The 17683-nt window shown below is 41.8% G+C and overlaps 1 protein-coding gene across 2 annotated transcripts; it reads left to right on the top strand.

The window, feature by feature from the left end:
• Positions 1-74: 74 nt before the first annotated feature.
• patl2 (PAT1 homolog 2) lies at positions 75-11852 on the top strand. Of its 2 annotated transcripts, none has more exons than XM_035403972.1 (19): positions 75-178; positions 689-848; positions 1015-1289; positions 1408-1473; positions 3190-3243; positions 3404-3586; positions 3679-3738; positions 3984-4132; positions 4386-4460; positions 4768-4891; positions 5450-5570; positions 5700-5797; positions 6620-6673; positions 6765-6907; positions 7089-7245; positions 7946-8086; positions 8660-8757; positions 9965-10105; positions 11030-11852. In XM_035403972.1, the coding sequence occupies exons 1-19, from the start codon at positions 161-163 to the stop codon at positions 11064-11066; spliced, it is 2154 nt and encodes a 717-aa protein (XP_035259863.1). In that variant the 5' UTR covers positions 75-160; the 3' UTR covers positions 11067-11852. The 2 variants fall into 2 exon arrangements, with proteins under 2 accessions (XP_035259863.1, XP_035259864.1); XM_035403973.1 differs by having other exon boundaries at positions 3984-4063.
• The last annotated feature ends 5831 nt before the right edge of the window (positions 11853-17683 follow it).

The following is a 17683-nucleotide window of genomic DNA, read 5'->3' on the forward strand; positions in this document are numbered from 1 at the left end:
GATCTTTGCTGAAAAGTGCACAGTGCGCATGTCACTTTTCCTAGGTACTCACGCGTGGCGCAGGTGCGGTAAATTTAAAAAGGGTGTTGAGAATGCGGCGCCTGTTTCCAAGGTCAGCTGTATAGCGAACGACGGAGCTGTAAAATATTTTCGGAATTAAATGAGTAAATCAGACCACGTAAGTCCAGTAACGTTACCTAGCTGTAAGGTTCACATTTCGTTTAAAAATGATTTCACCTTAAGGAAGTCTATCTTACTTTTAATTTGAGATGCCGTTTTGTTTTGATTCTAATTAAGTCTAACAACAAAGCAGTCAATACGGATAATTTGCTCGATGTAATACCATCTAGAAGTCGAAAAATACTTTGAATATGTCTTGCCTGTTTGCAGAGCCACCAAACACACCTCAATCAAAGTACTTTTACATTTCTGGTGTCTCGCAGAAAGTACAAACTTAATTGTTGGCTAATTTTTGTTAGTCTCTTTCCAACCCTTTCCCGGTTTTTGAATTCGTCCTGTAGTGGTAAGGTTTTGCGTCCGATATGTCAGCTCCCAGTGTTGATGAGAAATACAGTAATGCAGTGTTTGCGACTTCAGCCAATGACCATACAGAGTTTTCTTTTTTTGTTGCCTTAATTTGGTATAGCCTGTCTTAATTTGTTTATGCTAACTAGTGTCCTCTTTCTAGGATGTGGAATGCCCACTCTCCCACTCACAGTGGCCAGAGGATGGGGGCAAATGGAGTGAGGAAGAGGATGGAGGTGAAGCTGAGGGATGTGATCTTCTACAGGAGATGGTTGAAGAAGATGAGGAAATAGATCTGTACAATGAAGAGACTTTTGGATTGGGTATGCAAGTCCAGGAAGGGGTCTAATGGGGAGTAATTAGGCTAAATGGTGGAATTTGTCAGTGCTGAATGAACTATTTACTCCTTACCATTGTTTGCAGTGGAATGGGCGAAACGGTCAAAGAATAGCTTAAGCTTTTATTTAAAGAAAAATGTGTTTTATCTAGGTCTTGACATGGGTGTGGACGATGCTGAAGGGGATCCAACTGACCTCTTACTCTTTTGTGGAGACAAATCACCAGCACCACCTTCACAGTCACGTCCTTGCGCTCCCAGCTCTCCCTCCCTACCAAAACCTGGACCCGATTCTCGAATTCAGCCACAGGCCTGGTCAGGGATGCAGGCAAGGGAAAGGGGGGACAAGGAGCGGCTTGGGGGGAGAGGAAAAATGTTTGATGACCCAGCTGTAATGAGGACTGTGGAAGGAAGACCCAGCCTGAAGGTAAGCCTGACCCACCACAAAACAAAATTACTGACCCGACAAACTAATTGCTTCTGGTCATTGAAAGCACTTAAAAACTGTTTTAGACTTTGTTTTATATCAGTGTGATATTTCTTAGAGTCTGGACAGTGCTATTGTGGACAGTGGCACCAGCTCCTCTTGGCAGGCTAAGGACTCAGATGCTGTGAGTCACTCATTTTCATACTGAATTTCTGACTACATCAAAATCCTTTCCTATTGAGGTGTACACTCACCGGCCACTTCATTAGGTGACAGGAGTGGCACCTGGTGTGGTCTTCTGCTGCTGTAGCCCAAGGTTTGACGTGTTGTGTGTTCAGAGGTGCTCTTCTGCATACCTCGGTTGTAACGAGTGGTTATTTGAGTTACTGTTGCCTTTCTATCAGCTTGAACCAGTCTGACCATTCTCCTCTGACCTCTGCCATCAAGGCATTTTCACCCAGAGAACTGCCGCTCACTGGATATTTTCTCTTTTTCGGACCATTCTCTGTAAACCCTGGAGATGGTTGTGCGTGAAAATCCCAGTAGATCAGCTGTTTCTGAAATACTCAAACCAGCCCGTCTGGCACCAACAACCATGCCATGTTCAAAGTAACTTAAATCACCTTTCTTCCCCATTCTGATGCTTGGTTTGAACTTCAGCAGATCGTCTTGACCATGTCTACATGCCTAAATGCATTGAGTTGCTGCCACGTGATTGGCTGATTAGATATTTGCGTTAACGGCTGCAGTTTGCAGTTGAACAGGTGTACCTAATGAAGTGGTCGGTGAGTGTATATGAGAACTGAAGAAACATAAAACCTAGTAGGATATGGGTTTTGTAACTTTGCTATAGTATGTTTTTTGTTAAAAAGAAACAACTAAAAAAACAAATACCCTGCAGTCAAAAGGGGCACATTAATGGACAGTGATGGTTTTGTGGATTTCAAAAATGACCATTGGCTTGCAATTGCGGTAAACTGTAACCTTGTAATCTGATCATGTATAATATTTGATTATGGAAAAACATGAGTGACAGCCTATCGAGATGATGATACATATGGGGAGAGGTAAAATAGTTTGCTAGAACTACCATTCTGCAGGAAAGGCCACCTCAAATCACTCTTTCAAATTGTAAATATATAAATCTGTGTTACTACTTTTTAAAAAGCTTGTGATCAGTTACTACCTCCATATAGGCCTAAGCCCTTGAACCAGACATTAATACACTGCCCCGTTTTACCCTTTCTCAGGGCTGGATTTAAATTTGAATAACTAGTTTAGAGCAACTGCAATGTCCCACCTTCAGCAGAATCAGTGGATTTCACTTCTAATGTCAAATGCTCTATGCATTACATCAGACCTCTGACATTAGCAAATAGTACTGTAGTGTAGTGCATAGAGCATGTTTGATTGACTTCATTTGTAGACGGTCTTTCCAGTTGAATAGTGGTTGTAGTGTTTGAATCCTCCCCTGTCTATGATCATATTGGTCAGCTGTCACTTGCTTGCAATTTTTTCCCTACAATTAATAGCCTACATATTATCAGACCCAAGTTCATGGATTATTAAAATCTGTAATGGTCATTGGCTCATTTGTGGTGTTTTTTGTACATATAAAAATTGCATGTTACATGTTATAATTATACATTGTCAGAAGATAAAATCTTATTAATGACACCTTCTCAGTAAGCGTAAAAGATGGATAGCTATTGGGTTGTTTTTACAAAAAAATGTTAAAAAGATTATGAACAGCCAATGAACATTTCTTTTTTTTTTTTAATGAGTGGCAAATTAATGAAGAAATTGTGGAATGAGTCCTTTGCTTTGGCAGTTGTTGTTTCATATTGCACTAAATCACCTACCGTACTATGAACTGCTAAAATTTCCCCTTCTCTGGCAGTGGGTGTTGTCATCCTATGGCACTCAGAGATGCATTCCAGGATCCATCCTTCAGGTACTGCGCATGCATTGTAGTACCAGCATAGTGAAATGTGTGTGCATGTGTGCGTGTGCGTGCGTGTGCGCGTGCGTGCAACATTCAAACATTCCCAAATTTTCCTGGCTAAATCTAATACGGGACATGTCTAGTTTAATTGCTGCATTAATGTTCCCAGGACAAGGCTATCGTCGGTGTCATTGATCGACCGGGTCCAGCCAGAATCCTGCCTACCACTCTGGACTTCCTGTCACCTCTTCAACGTCCTTTCCCAGCATTCAGAGGAGCTGGGCCGGGCAAGAGATCAGGCCAACAAGGGCAACTCTCAACGAGGCCTTTTGGACAAAGATATCTGTCTCAAGTATGTGTTGGTTCCTTGGTAACCCATTGTATCCAATATTCTATTGTCTTTGTTAGTTCTGGTCAGTCAGTTTAAAATTTCTGTCTCCCAAGATGCAGATGAATCCCATGATACCTCGCTCCCCTGTCCATCCTCCGCAGCAGTACAGCCAGGTGAATTGCTCGTGGTCTATATGCTGAGATTATTTGTCCCTACTCTTTTTCTTCCATTTGCTTCATTTGATTTTGTTGTTGTTGCCTTTGATGCTGCTTGCAGTGTTATGCTGTTCAGGACTGAGCTTTATGTTCCTATTCATACTATATTACGCATCGGTCTAATTGCTTCCTATAGGAAGGTTATGCGTTTAACATACTTGTTCATACAGTGCTTGTCTGAGTGTGCATTGTGTGCTTTTCAGTCTGGAGGCTTGCGATCTCCCTCCTCGTGCCCCCGACCTCCTGTCTCGCAGGCCTTCACCCCAAAAATGATGCAACTGAGGTTTGGAGCCCACTCCCCAACCCCTGCCCCATTCTATAGCCCCTCTGCCAATCCTGTGCAGCGATTCAGGTATATTCTATCAGGATAAGCCCCCATTTTCTCCATCTGTGTTTTGCTTCAAATTTGTTTATACCACTCTTTCTCAAGTACAATAAATGTGAACATTCAACAATTGTCCCATGTCTGATTTTAGTGTACTGTTTCTCTTCAGTTACTTGATCCTGAAAACTGATATTTTGCCTTGTCATAAAAAAAATCTAATTCCTCTGTTTGTATTTTTGGTCTGTGAATGTGCAAACTATCTTGCCCTCCCACCACTAAGGTTCCCAGGTCACGTGACACAGCTCCACCCCCAGCACCGACGGCTTCTAAGCCAGCGTCAACAGAGAGCTCACAGGTGATTGACGGCCATTTCTGTTTCTCCCAGGGCTGGCCTTTCCTGGTGTTTATTGGCAGTGTTGGTTGAATTTGGTCCAGCTGGATTTTGTTCAGTGTAAAAATAGCCCTTGAGTTCAGTGCAGTATTAATGTTCTGTGATATGTTCAAATGTGTGTGCTCTATGATCTTACACACTCTGCTACCAACATACATGGTAGCAGTGTAGAGTGGTGAAAATGTTCTGTTATTGTTATATTGTTATCTGGTTAGTGACTGGCTGTGAGCATAAGCTAATGTCCATACCCACCACCTGTCTCATTCTCCAGAAAGACAGAGAGCTGGGACCCTCATGGTCAGCTCATGTCTTTTAAGGAGAAGGAGTGGATTATCAGACTGCAGATGATTCAGCTTCAGAGTGAGAACCCACACTTGGATGACTATTACTACCAGGTACTGTTACCTTTGTGTAGTTCTACAAGGTTAAGTTGGATAATTGTTCTTTAGATGTGTTCCTTCTTTCTCCCAAGTTGGAATTCCTAGTTGCATTCATAAGCCTAGCTCATTGCTGCAACCTCCACTGTCAAGTCAGGAGAATGCAGACAAGCACATGCTCTCCACAGTAATTGTGCTGCTCTGCAGTGCTGCCAACCACTTCATTTTCAAACTCAGGGTCCAGATTCAATATCAGGCCGGGCCTGTCGACACACTGAAACAGTCTCTTAACAGGAAGAGACATCTGACACCCGCAACAGTTGTCCTTTGAAAATAACTTTTGAATGCTACTATAATTAAATAGATAGCACAGCTTAAGTATTACTATGAAAAAATATTGACAAGTGCCTGTTGAGCTGCCACTGGGGCCAGATTTTACCATCTGAACAACTGGAGGTCAAAATGTATCCTGCATTGAGCCAAAAGGGGTGACATGGTTGCATTTTAATTATGTACAGTATACCATTTTAAAAACGCATGGGCCTAAGGCCTGCTTCACTTTCTTATTGTCCTCAGGAATACTACCAGCGAATGGAAGCCAAGCTGGCCGAAGAAGAACTGCTGGGAGACAGGGCAAAGAGGGAACCGCCCAAACTCACCACCCCATATGTCACCAAGACCGACTCCTATACCCCAGGTCTGCCACAGCTCTCCTATACCCGTTTCCTTCCTCTGGCTCTGCTTGTCCGTTTTTGTAATTGTGTCGAGACGTGTGCAAGTGTGTGAATGAATAGAGGGCTTTGTAATCGTGTGTTCTTTTTTTCAGTTGTACACATTGAAGGCTCTTTGGGACAAGTGGCTGTGTCAACCTGTTTCTCCCCGCGACGAGCAATCGATGCTGTGCACGCACACTGTCCAGAAGAGGTGAAAGGCCCAGCTTGTTAAGATTTGTTATGGTTGGGACTATACCTCTGGTATTGAATCACAGAAAATGGACCCTTTGTCAAGCCCTACTCTATTTTAATATTATAAGAATTAGGCAAAAGAAACCCATTGTTTATCTGGTGACTATCAGGTATGTCATGGTCACATTACATTATTCGTATTGTTGTTTTCTGTAAAACAAAATTGCTATTGAAGATAATATTAAACAAGATGGGTGACATTTCCACCTGGCTTGTTAAGTTAGCCCATTAAATGTCATTCCCTTTCTCATCATTAAGACCACTCACAATATTTATTGTATCTTTCATAACGATAACTCCCTTGGCCCAGCTGCTACATTATCAGTGATCTAGAGTAGACTAGTTCTGCAAGTTAACAAGCAAATGAAGCCATTGGCTAACTTAGTATTTTAGATATTAATCTAACATCAGTAGATTGTGTTGGCTTGCATTTGAGCAGACATCCCAAGTATTTTATTTATGGTCAGTTTGAGTCTGTGTTGCGGTTGTCTGCAGAGTGTAATCCAGAGATTGTATTTCTCCAAATTAACCAGTGGTTTGGAAAATTGAATAAAAGACAGTATACAGACATGCACACAATTCTACCTACAGGCATGGACTCATTTTTAATGCTTGCTAAGTTAATGCCCTCCATGGATTCATGTGTCTATTGTGGCTAGCAAGAAATTACATCCATGTGAGTGCTCTTATTGGTGGGCAGCTAGCCAGTCAAAGGGTCAACCAAGGATAAATTTAATTTGTAAGGTTAATGTTGCAGCATTGAATGTGCATGTCTCAACAGGAACAAAAAGACACCAGACAACAGAGGCTAGCAGTTCTTCACAACTTGGAAAAGGTATTTTTTTCCTCTCCTAATCAGGAGTTCCTGCCCCTGGACTGTGCTGCTCTGGCTCTGAGTGTGCCGTGTGCCATGTGTCTCCACTCAGCTGTTCATGATCCTGCTGGAAGTGGAGGAGGGGGAGAGGAGAAAGGCCTCGGCGTTCAGCGAGGGGGAGAGGAGCCGGCTGAGGGAGAAGATGCAGAGACGAGTGGAGCTGATCTACAGACAGCTGCAGCACCCCGTTGCTCTGTAAGTCCATCCGTTCTCTGGTCGACTGGACAAACAGCATTGGGAAAGAACAGTTGGCGCTTCCTGTCATTAAGCGTAGATTCACAGCCAGTTGAGCTCCTCCCAAGTCTTTTCATACCCATCTGCTGCCTCAGTCTGCAGATGTGGGGCTATTTGGGTGTACTTTTCCTTTTCTGCTCAGAGAGTCAGGAGAGGAATTCTTGCCGTGTCTCCTGGTGTCCAAAGGGAAGCGACTGCTGGCTCGGCTCCTCCCCTTCCTGTCTCACGACGCTGCGTTACATATTCTGAGCATTGTGACGTCACACCTATCAGTCCTGATGAGCAGAGACACGGACGAGGTCAGTGTGAATGTGTCTTGGTTTTTTTTCAATTTTTTAAATACCCCCCCCCCCCCCCATTTTCTTCCTAAGTTTGAATGCTCTATCATGCTTGTGCTGGAATGCTTATCACAGGCTCTTGCTGATTTAGGAGAGTGCAGAGCATGTGCTGTCCTTAGAAGCATGTGATGTCTGCCCCTGCTTCTCATTAGAATGCGGTTCGCAAGTCATGCTTGTCCAGGTCCTGTTCAAAATGCACTCCTGAGAGTACCAAAAAACTGAACCGGGTTTGGGAACCACTGACCTAAACTAATGAATTTAATGTAACAAACCCACTTGGACTAGCAAGGGACAGCAGGTACCATGCATGCACAAGTGTTCAAAGTCATTTTGAAATTGGCGTCCTCGGACAAGGGTTGGATACAGTACCTCATTGGAACTGCATACTGTCCTACAGAGATTTACATGTATTGTAAATGGTTAGTGCCCCTGACCTGTAAGTAGGAAAGGTGAGGGTGTGTGTGAGACTTCTCACACCAGTTCCATTAAACTGCCACAGCACCAATAAATATCAGATCAGTCTATATGTAACCAAATTTAAATATTACTACCAACCTATCCATTTGCTCACAAACATTTAATTGAATATTTAAAGTGTCAATTTTTAAAAAGGACTACTGTATGTCAGTGAAAATGTGCCAGTTTTTTATTCCCTCCCCAGGCTCTCCCGGTTCTGTACCCATCTCTCTGCACCGTGATTGGACGGCTGTCCTTTAGTCAGCTCATTGGGGTGCTCCGGGACTTCACATCTACATCACCTGAAACCAGAGAGTCCCAGCTTTCACTGGCCTGTCAAAACAAGGTCTGTTCTGCTCAGGGCTCTCATAGGATCTGGCCAGTGTTGGTATCGCTGTTCAAAATGATCAGGTTCACGCACCGCATGATTGAACACAATCCGTTCCTTGGGGGGAGAAAAGCTATAAAATGTAAATGAGTCTGGGCGGTGAGTGCAGCTAATGCTTCAGGACTGTGCAACGCAAGAGGCAAGGGGGTTGGACACCTTTTGAAACGCTTACTACTTCAGCATTGCCTCATTTGTTTCCATTGGCTGATTTTAATGCACTGATCTTTTGAGTTGTGTCTGTCTAGGGCAGCTGAACAATGCCAACCTGATGCATAGCTGGTATGCTAGATTAGCGGTTGCCACAAACCAAGCTCCTGTTGTACACAATCTTGGCTTGATTAGGCGGCTGATCTCCTGATGTATGGTAGAAAAATGATAGTTCGATATAGTCCCGTATGTGCTGTTTGAAACCAGTCCACATAGATGTAAATGTCATCAGAAAAAAAACCAGACAATGTTAAATGTAGGAAGATTTGCTTGGTGAAATTCACTCAATTTGTGCTACTGTTCACGTTGTATTTTCTTTCTCAGTTTGGGATCTCCCTGCTTTATGCCCTGCTGTCTCAAGGGGAGAGACTGCTGTCCTCTGAAGTCCCTATGGAGCCAAGCATTGGAGATTTTGAGACTTGGTGAGACCTCTGCTTTCCGTTTTATTGTCAACAGCAACGTGTGCTATCCTACATCTGTCACTTCTTAACTTTCCTGTCATTGTGGACGGCTCTCAATATTTATACTGTTAGTTTTGAAGGCCGGCATTTTGTAGTCTGCTGCAGTTGTCTAGTAGCTATTTCTGAGCGTACAAGGTAATTATTGAGCGGTGATTAATCGGAGACCAATCACAATGGATTTTGTGCAGTTCAAATTGTTTAGAGTGGATTTAATGAGGAAATTGAAACATTTGAAGAGGTAATGATGTCTAAACGCCTCGTGCAGTAAGAGCCACACATTTTTGGTCAAACAAGTTTTCAAAATCTATTAATTTATGACCAAATACTTAACCAAAGTGACACTTCTTGTAAATAACCGTTTCTGTGCATTTGTTTACATTTTTCTGTTTACAGAGGAGTCTTGTAGCAACAGGTTTAAGAAGTGAGATTCTGATAGCAAAGCCTAAATATTACAACAAGGAGCAAAATCTTATTTATTTTAATTTACGAATTTAGGACATTGAATTTAGAGGTCTATCTAGCTCAGAGAAAACTGAGCCCAGCAGCCTAGCCATTGCTATTTCAATGCTCAGTTATTAAACTGATTTAGAAGGGTGCAATGGCTGGACACAATTTGACTTGACCTGACAGGGTAGGGTGACTAAAAGTCAGCCGGAGTCCTGTAGGTTCCTGTTGGTTTCCACAGTAATTGCGCCCTCTAGATGCTCAACAGGCAGTCCGCAGTGGTCATAAGAGGGTGATTTCCTCTAGTTATTCAATAACTGGAGAAATTGCTTGTTGGTAGTTTGATTCAGTTTTTCTTTGCTCTAATGCAAAATGGCAAACCTCTCCAGCTGACCAATCAGTCTTACTGGTAAATGTTACACTGTTATTGCCACATGAACGCTGCTGAATAAAATGAATTGGTCAATAGCTATTCTCACCACTCCAGGAGATCATGTAATTTCCCATAATTGGTCATTTTTGAGTAGGCATGAATTGGATCCTACAATGTTTGGACTGATTGGTGATTGCTTAGCAAATGGCTGGAGGCGGTTCTTGCCACTGCAGGACTAAATTTCCTGCTGTGATACTGTTTGTGACAAACACTGGGTATCACGTACAATAGCCAAGGTTGTAGTTTGCAGTCTTGTATATGTTCTGAACTCCGTCTTACTCGTACTTTCAGGACAGAGACCGTGTTCCAGGTGGCCCGGCAGCTCTCTCAGTGCTCCTTGGTGGAGCCCCTGCTCTTACCCTCGAATCTGCTGTCCCTCTTCTGCCGCTACCTGGACAAGCGTACCGTCCACCAGCTGGAGAACAGCATGGAGTCAGTACAAAGTTACTGCTGTATAATTTATGTATGCATTTGTTCATTGCAGTGCAGCCTTGGAATCACAGGTCTTCATCTACTGGTGAATTTTTGTGATTTTGTCTATTGAGGTACAAAAGGCAGATATTGGTCTAGTTGGAGTAAAAATATTTAGGTAAAATGCCATGTATTATTGCGAATTATATTTGAGCTCTGAAAACTCCAAATGGATTTTGCTTGAGAGAAATATTTAAATTTACTAACCGTTGTCAGCTAAGTAGGCAGTATTCTCCAAATGACGTGCAAACTTTTCAGAAACAAACCACCAACCAGTCAACTGCTTGCGAGCAGTTTGCGCTGAGGGCATGCACACACCTTGACATTTCAACTGAAAACACCTGTTTTTGTTTTTCTTGTTCAAAACTACTCTTTTTGAACAAAAGTTTTATTTTGTTTGGAGTGTACCTGGCGCCTTTAATCTGCACTCCAAATAACATTTTTTTTGTTTATATTTATTAGTGCTCAATATAGCAGTTTTCCAATCAAGTGAATTAAGTGTAAAACACGGGTGTGTGAATATTGGGGATATGAACCTCTGTAGTCATAGTTGTTACATCAGTTAATGTCATAATAGTTGGATATACAGTAAGCGTTGTTTGGCCATGAAATCCGGCAGAAAATGAATGCATTAATTTGTACATCACTCTCATACAGTGATTTACAGCTCATAAAAAGAAAAGCATAATAAGGAAGTTGTGTGCAAAAGTTCTAGCTGTAATTTTTATGATGCGTTCAGCAAAGCTTTTTTTCCCCCCATTTTTCCCTGATGATCGTTATAAATTGACATTGTGACTTTTGTAGCCTAACTGTGAATTACTGGTTGTGTGCACCCCTGGTGTAGTATTTTCTGTGTTAATCTCTTTGTTTTTCTTCTGTTTTTAGGAGGTCAACAACTGGTTGTCCTGCTGTCCCTTCCTAATGGCTGAGATAAAATGGAGAAAAGACGAGAGCAGGAAAAAAAGGACTACTCGCTAATGCCTAATGTTTCTGGGGTTATAGAATCAATCCAGGTATATTGATTTAAACCTCTGAAATCAATTCAGCAAAGTGGAGTGTGTGACAACGTGCCTGGTACCTTGTACACAATTCTGTGAAGTCGCTTAATTGCTCCTGTTCTTCCTTCTCTTCCCTGTCTTCACTCTTGCACCCTTTCTATGAATGTTTTCCCCTTTATTTCTTTCACTTTTCCTCACCTTCACCTTTTCTAGTTCTTCCTTCAGACCTCAGATACTATAACCTGCTGATATTCTCAAAATTCAGTAGTGTGTAAATTCAGAGTACAGTTCACTGATATAGCAAAAGGGGGGCATAAAATCTAGTGCAACTGACTATGTTGCCCTGCTTTCCTTTTAGCCACAACCTTTACAGAATGACATAATACAGTTTCCCACAACATATGGTTGTCATTTTCCATCATTATTGTGCTGTTTTACAATATTTTCAGCAGTATTCTCTGGTGGCATGTAATGCTCAGAGTTTGTCAATAGATGGTGCACATTGACTCTTAGTCCACTGGCTAAAAGCCGGGTAGCTCTAGTCAACCTGTCCCACTTGACAGTACTACTTTACCGTTCTCTGTCCTTCAGAAATGGGTTGGGAATGTCAGTGTAATATTGCGGTGTATTCCATTACAGTAACACAGAAACCATGCTTTCTGCGCAGTTCAGTTAGTTCAGTTCCACCTTGAACAATTGTTAAAAAGAAAGCCGAAAGAAAAACCTGTTCTGTTCAACTGTACATACAGATGTAGTGTAGATTCTGTATATGAACCGAGACTTCTGAAATGGAACTTAAGGAGAGTAGTGTCTAATAGGGTTTGAATGGCAGACTAATGTGAATATGCTTAATATTTTGCAATTGCACCTTGTAGGTAAAGGGGTTTATTCTTTTAAGAATGATACTGTCTTTTCTGTAACGCTTTTTCCAAAGAGGAATGATTTACAAACATGCTCATTTTTGCATTTCTTTACTATTTTTGATTATTTCCAAAGAAAGTTAAACCTAATTTTGCAATTGTTTTGTAATTTTCTCATTTCTGTCCTGATTTAAAATTGTAACTAGTTTTAATTTTCTTTTGAGTTTTGTTTAAATCACAGTGTAAATACAGTGTCACTCTTGTACAGCACTTGCAACATTGAATAAAATTCAAAAATGTTAAGTGTGACTTTATGCTCTTATTATGATGCCCTATGCTACCATGCAATGACAGTCCATTAAATAATTTCCGGAAACCAGCAATTTTTCTATAAAATCTAGATCTGAGTTCTCAAATATTCTAATACGTTACATTTGTCCCATTTTGAGTTCTGGCAGTATGTGGGTACACATCCTTTTAGCATATGTGGGTTACTTTTTCCACTCTGCAGTTTCAAATTAATTTCAGCCCCCCCCCCCACCCCCCTTCCTTTCCCTCCCCATGTCTTGTCAGACGTTTCCATTTCTCATCTTTTAGTCGAAGGTCTGTCCTGGTGGAAGGGTTAACGCGTACGCATTTCACTGTGGTAATATACACCGATCAGCCACAACATTAAAACCACCTGCATTTTTCTGCTTTTTTCTGATTTAACATTTTATTTTCTCTGTAATAAAACAATTCACACGTGGTCAGAGCGCAGACTCAGACTGTTAATTTGTTGAATCACTGAAATGGGGGATTACGTACAAAAAGTGCTGTAATTACTACATGGTGAAACCAAAATTTATAAGAATACCCTTTAATAAAAACTCTGAGTCTGCACTTTGACCACATGTGAATTGTTTGATTACAAACAGAGAAAATAAAATATTAAAGCAGAAAAATGCAGGTGGTTTTAATGTTGTGGCTGATCAGCATATTCGTTACGTGCCAGTCTTTGACTCTTCTTCAAGCTCCAGTGTAAACAAACGTACGGGCCAGCTGTCAGTGAAGTTGGCAGACAGCTTAGAAGACTGGGCCTCTTGGAACGGACTGCATTACTGTTTGCACTGCAGACTTGGATAGCTGCGCATGTTTGCACACATGGACACCCCAGCTGCCCCCCCCCCCCCCCCCAGACTACAGATGCATGTGTCACACCGCACAGCAGCTTGCTGGTCTGCAGCCTGCCATATAAGCACTCATTGCTTCCCCACTGCCAGGCTGTACTGCACTCCATATGCCAAAGCCTTTAAGATTTCTGTCACTCAGGCACACATCACTCCCCTGGCCTGCCAGCTACAGCAGCACATGACATCTACCACCCATGCCACCTCTGCATCTTCCTTTGGAAGAAACACTGGGGTAGTGTACACCCCCAGACAATCGCCCATTAAAAGAGATGACAAAAGACAAGAGCAGAAAACAGGGCTAGGGGTGGCTTCAGAACATTGCTGGCCCTAGCCCTCAACTTCCATATAATAAAGCAAAAAATACAATTGATGGAACGTTTCATTTGCCAGCTCCAGTTGTAGCTGTCCTACGTTCTGGACAGCGTGCTTCACTCAACCTACTGAGGTTGTTGAACAAGGGTTTCTTTTTTTTTTTAAATTTTTCCTAAAGCACAATTTAGCTTTGGCTCCATATCATTTACTTTGACTTTGAATTCTCTATCTAACAGATGGTTAGTTGTGGGCAAGTGTCCACACACCAATTAGGAGCCTTGTTATTTGGGATTTTAATTGTGGTTGTTACGTAAAACCAGTGTACACAAGGGGCCCCACGAGTGAGTTTGGGAACCACTTTAGTTTTTCCCAGGGCGCGCAGTAACTGGCACCGTGGACTATGGCAAATTGTGATCACTCTCTCACGCACTAACGGACGACCTGAGGGACGTTTAGTAGTACGCATGCGCATGTGGTGCTTCGTTAGTAGAAGTAGGCGAAACGGGACGCATGCGCAGGAGGTGCTTCCTTTAGGCGTAGGCGAAACGCGAACATGTTAGGGTTAACTAAAGTAACGTTCGGCGAAAAAGCTGTGCTTAAAAAATGTTGTGCCCTGCGCCTAAAGTTACTTTAGCTAACCCTAACATTTTCGCGTTTCGCCTACTTTAGCTAACCTAGTTAGCGCGTACGGATCGCCTACTTTAGTTAACCTAAATAGCGCGTACAGATGCTATCCTGCACGCATCAGTAGGAGCTAAGGACACACAGCTACAACCACCGATACAGATGTATGGACACACGGAGGACAACAAACAACGTTACAGAGGTGACGACGTGCCATAGCTAGCTACCTATATAGTACGGAGGGCAAAACGGAGCTTTACAATGTCGCCAGTAGCGTATGCGCGTGAGCTCGACAACACATTTCTCATAGAAAAGGTCGTTTTTTTTTTTTTTTTTTTGTTCATTACAGTGGTGGTACAAGTGACAAGCAGTAACTGTGCTGTTCGCCGTACAAGGTAAAGTAGCTAGTACAACCTGACAGCACTAACCCATAAATGTACTGCGCATGGTACTTGCTCAATCGAACGGTAAATGTGAAAAACTTTCGTCAGTGAGCGCCACCGATATTTTCGGTCACACCCTCAATAAACGGCAGAACTCCCAGTAGAACATTGAATTAAATCTTTTAACGTTATATGCGTACTGCAGAAAGATGGGGGGGGGAAGGCTGCTGAGGAAATTTTCATTGCATGGCCAAATCAAGAAAAAATATCTTTCCCAGATGTTATGGAGGTCTTGTAATCAACCAATTCACATGTAAAACTGCACATTATCAGATTTTATTAATGAGTATTTATACACTGGTTTTACCATGTAGGAATCACTGCACTTTTTATACATGCCCACTGCCCATCTTCTGAGAACCTTTATTGTGGGAAAGAGGACAAAGATAATGTTGCCTTAGCGATAACCACCCTAATGTGAAATTCCTGATTAACAGGAGTGAACCGCATTGACAGTAAACTGCTAATGTTGGTGGGTAAGAGTAAAAGAAAGTGATAGAGCTAAGAAATAGGCACTATTTCTGTGTGAAGAGAGGAGAGGACATGAGAGTGTGTAAGGGAAAGAGTAAGGCGAAAAGCAGAACTGGACAGAAAGTTAGAAATTAGATGTATATTAAAAGAGAAAACATTGTATTTATCAATATCCACCCAGTTCCCATATGTTTTCCCTTCTCTGTGACTATGAGCATGTGTGGTTGTGTTTGCTGTGTTTACAGACATCGTAGCTTGATAAATCAAAAGTGAGCCGACAGAGTCAATATTGTCCTATTGTCTGAGGGTGAGCTGGAATGCGGGACAGAAGGAGAAACGGTGGGGCTAGATAAGTGCTCTGTGTTTGAGAAATGTGGGAAGGTACTGTACTGTAAGAGAGGACGGGTAGAAACAGTGAATGGGACAGCTGAAGGATCAATAAATGAGAGAATGCTACAGCAATTGGACAGGCCTATAATTTTACAATTCTGAACTCCTATATTATGGAACATAATTATTGAAATCTTGTAAGTGTTGATGGACAGCTCATAGTTATGTTGAAATCCAGTAGCTCTATGTCCCAAACATTTCTGTTAATACATTTATTAGCTAGCGGACTAATCTGTTGCCAACACATGAACTAGTAAACCTTACTTTTTTACATAAAGGTGGATTTTATGGAGTTCCCTAATCAGTGTATAATAATAATAATATTTCCCCTGGAGGCAATCCAATCAGCTAATGTATCCATTTAACAGAAATATGAAATTATATGAAATACACAAAAGTTTTAAACAAACAGGCTGTTATGAAATATCAGGATGCTGAAAAAATTGGAAAAGAATGTTGTCTGTGTAAGTGTATGTGCACATAATCACTGTCTCTGGCAGCTCGTCTATTTTAGTGTGGATTCTAGCTGCAGACAGTTGAACAAATCTGTGACACAGAAGCCCACCGTCAATGTTATCTCTGTCTGGCTCTCCTTGGGAAAGGTTGATGGACAGCACAACCAAATGAAGAGGTATTAACTTTTAGAGGGGCGGGGGCATTCCACACATACATGATCAGATTTTTTTTTTGGGGTGGGGGTGGGGGGCTTTTTTCAGCTTTGTTTGGTAGAACAGTGTAGAGAAACAGGAAGAATTAGGAGGAGAGAGAGGGAGAGTCGTGCGACAAAGGTCGGCGGTTGGATTCGAACCGCCAACGTCACGGCTCGCATTGAGCATATGGATAGCGCTCTAATGTATGTCAGTACTAGATTCTGAAAATTGCACTGGGAATTGAGGTAATGGTAGAATAATTTCTATGAGTCATTTTTCTCTGCATTGTTATGATTATGGTGAATGTTATGACTGAATCCAACAGTGCCAGTTTGAGTAGCTGCCATTCGGTTCACAGCATGAACTTGGTTGTTAGGCACATGCTGGCCGTCAGACTTCCCTGAGATATTTAAACATCACCCTTTTGCCCTGAAACCACCCCTTCCTGAATAGGATATTCTGGGTGACAATCCAGTAAAATTAACCTCTTTTTGTCTGACCTATTCGTGTGATGTAGAACTCAACTTTTTCCCTTTTCAATATTTATTAAGGGAATGATGATGATGGCTGTCATTCTGTTTTTCTATGAAACCACTGTTTTAATTTCGGATAGTCATTTATTAGCTAAATGATTTCATCAAACCATGGACATAGAGGGTCAGTATGTCTGCAGCTTCTCTTTCCACCTTTGCCAGCAATCACTGAAACAGCCTTTTCATTATCCACATGAAAACCCTCCAACCAGGATTCACAGACCTACTAAGATATAAAATCTTCAGGAATAGGGTTCCTTATATTCTGAGTGCCTCTTCCCACCTGAGCAAAGACAGACCTCCGATCAAAAGGAGATGAAGGCAAGCCAATGATTTTTTGCATGTCTGTCAAATTAGGACATCTTCGTGTTTTTACAACCAGATGCTTCCGTTAGGGTGATGTATCAATACCCACCCCCTTTCGTCAATGCTTTCTGTTGCTTCACTTCAGATACATTACAGATCAGTGACTAAACAGTCCATCTCTATACATCTGAGTCATGCTGTCAATTGGACAATGGATCATTTTGTCTGTATAACCATTTAATTGTGTAACACAACAGTCCAATAAGTTGGAAAGTCAATGTGAATAGTGACTATGAGCTCAGTGGGCACAAAAAACAGTCAGAAAGAAGGAATTTTCTGATTATTTGTCTTTACTATGCCTGTCCTGTTAGCCAAGTACAACTGTTCTACTGTTTAGCTAACAGACTGGGCCTAGTCAGTCAGTCAGCTCAATAGCTAGCTTGTGTAACATAATAGTTATTTAGTTAGCTAGCTAACCACAACTTCTCACTGCATTTCAGGCTTGCTTGCTCGCATACCAGCAGCTCTTACATAAGTATGTATATAGCTAGCTAGCTAATGTGTTACTGAATTCTTCTGTAAAAACATTGACTGCCTTATTTATTACTTCAACTAGCAGACATGTTAGAAACCACATTAGAAATGGCCTGGTCACAATGAGTCTCTTGTTTTCTTCCACAAAATCCTGTAGCTAGCCAGCAAAGTCAGTTTGTCAGACCATCTGAAAACTGTTTTGGAGCGCAGCCACGCGGGTTAATGTCATTGCTTTGTATTTACCGG

The sequence above is a fragment of the Anguilla anguilla genome, chromosome 2 (assembly GCF_013347855.1).
Source record: "Anguilla anguilla isolate fAngAng1 chromosome 2, fAngAng1.pri, whole genome shotgun sequence".
NCBI classification, from domain to species: Eukaryota; Metazoa; Chordata; class Actinopteri; order Anguilliformes; family Anguillidae; genus Anguilla; species Anguilla anguilla.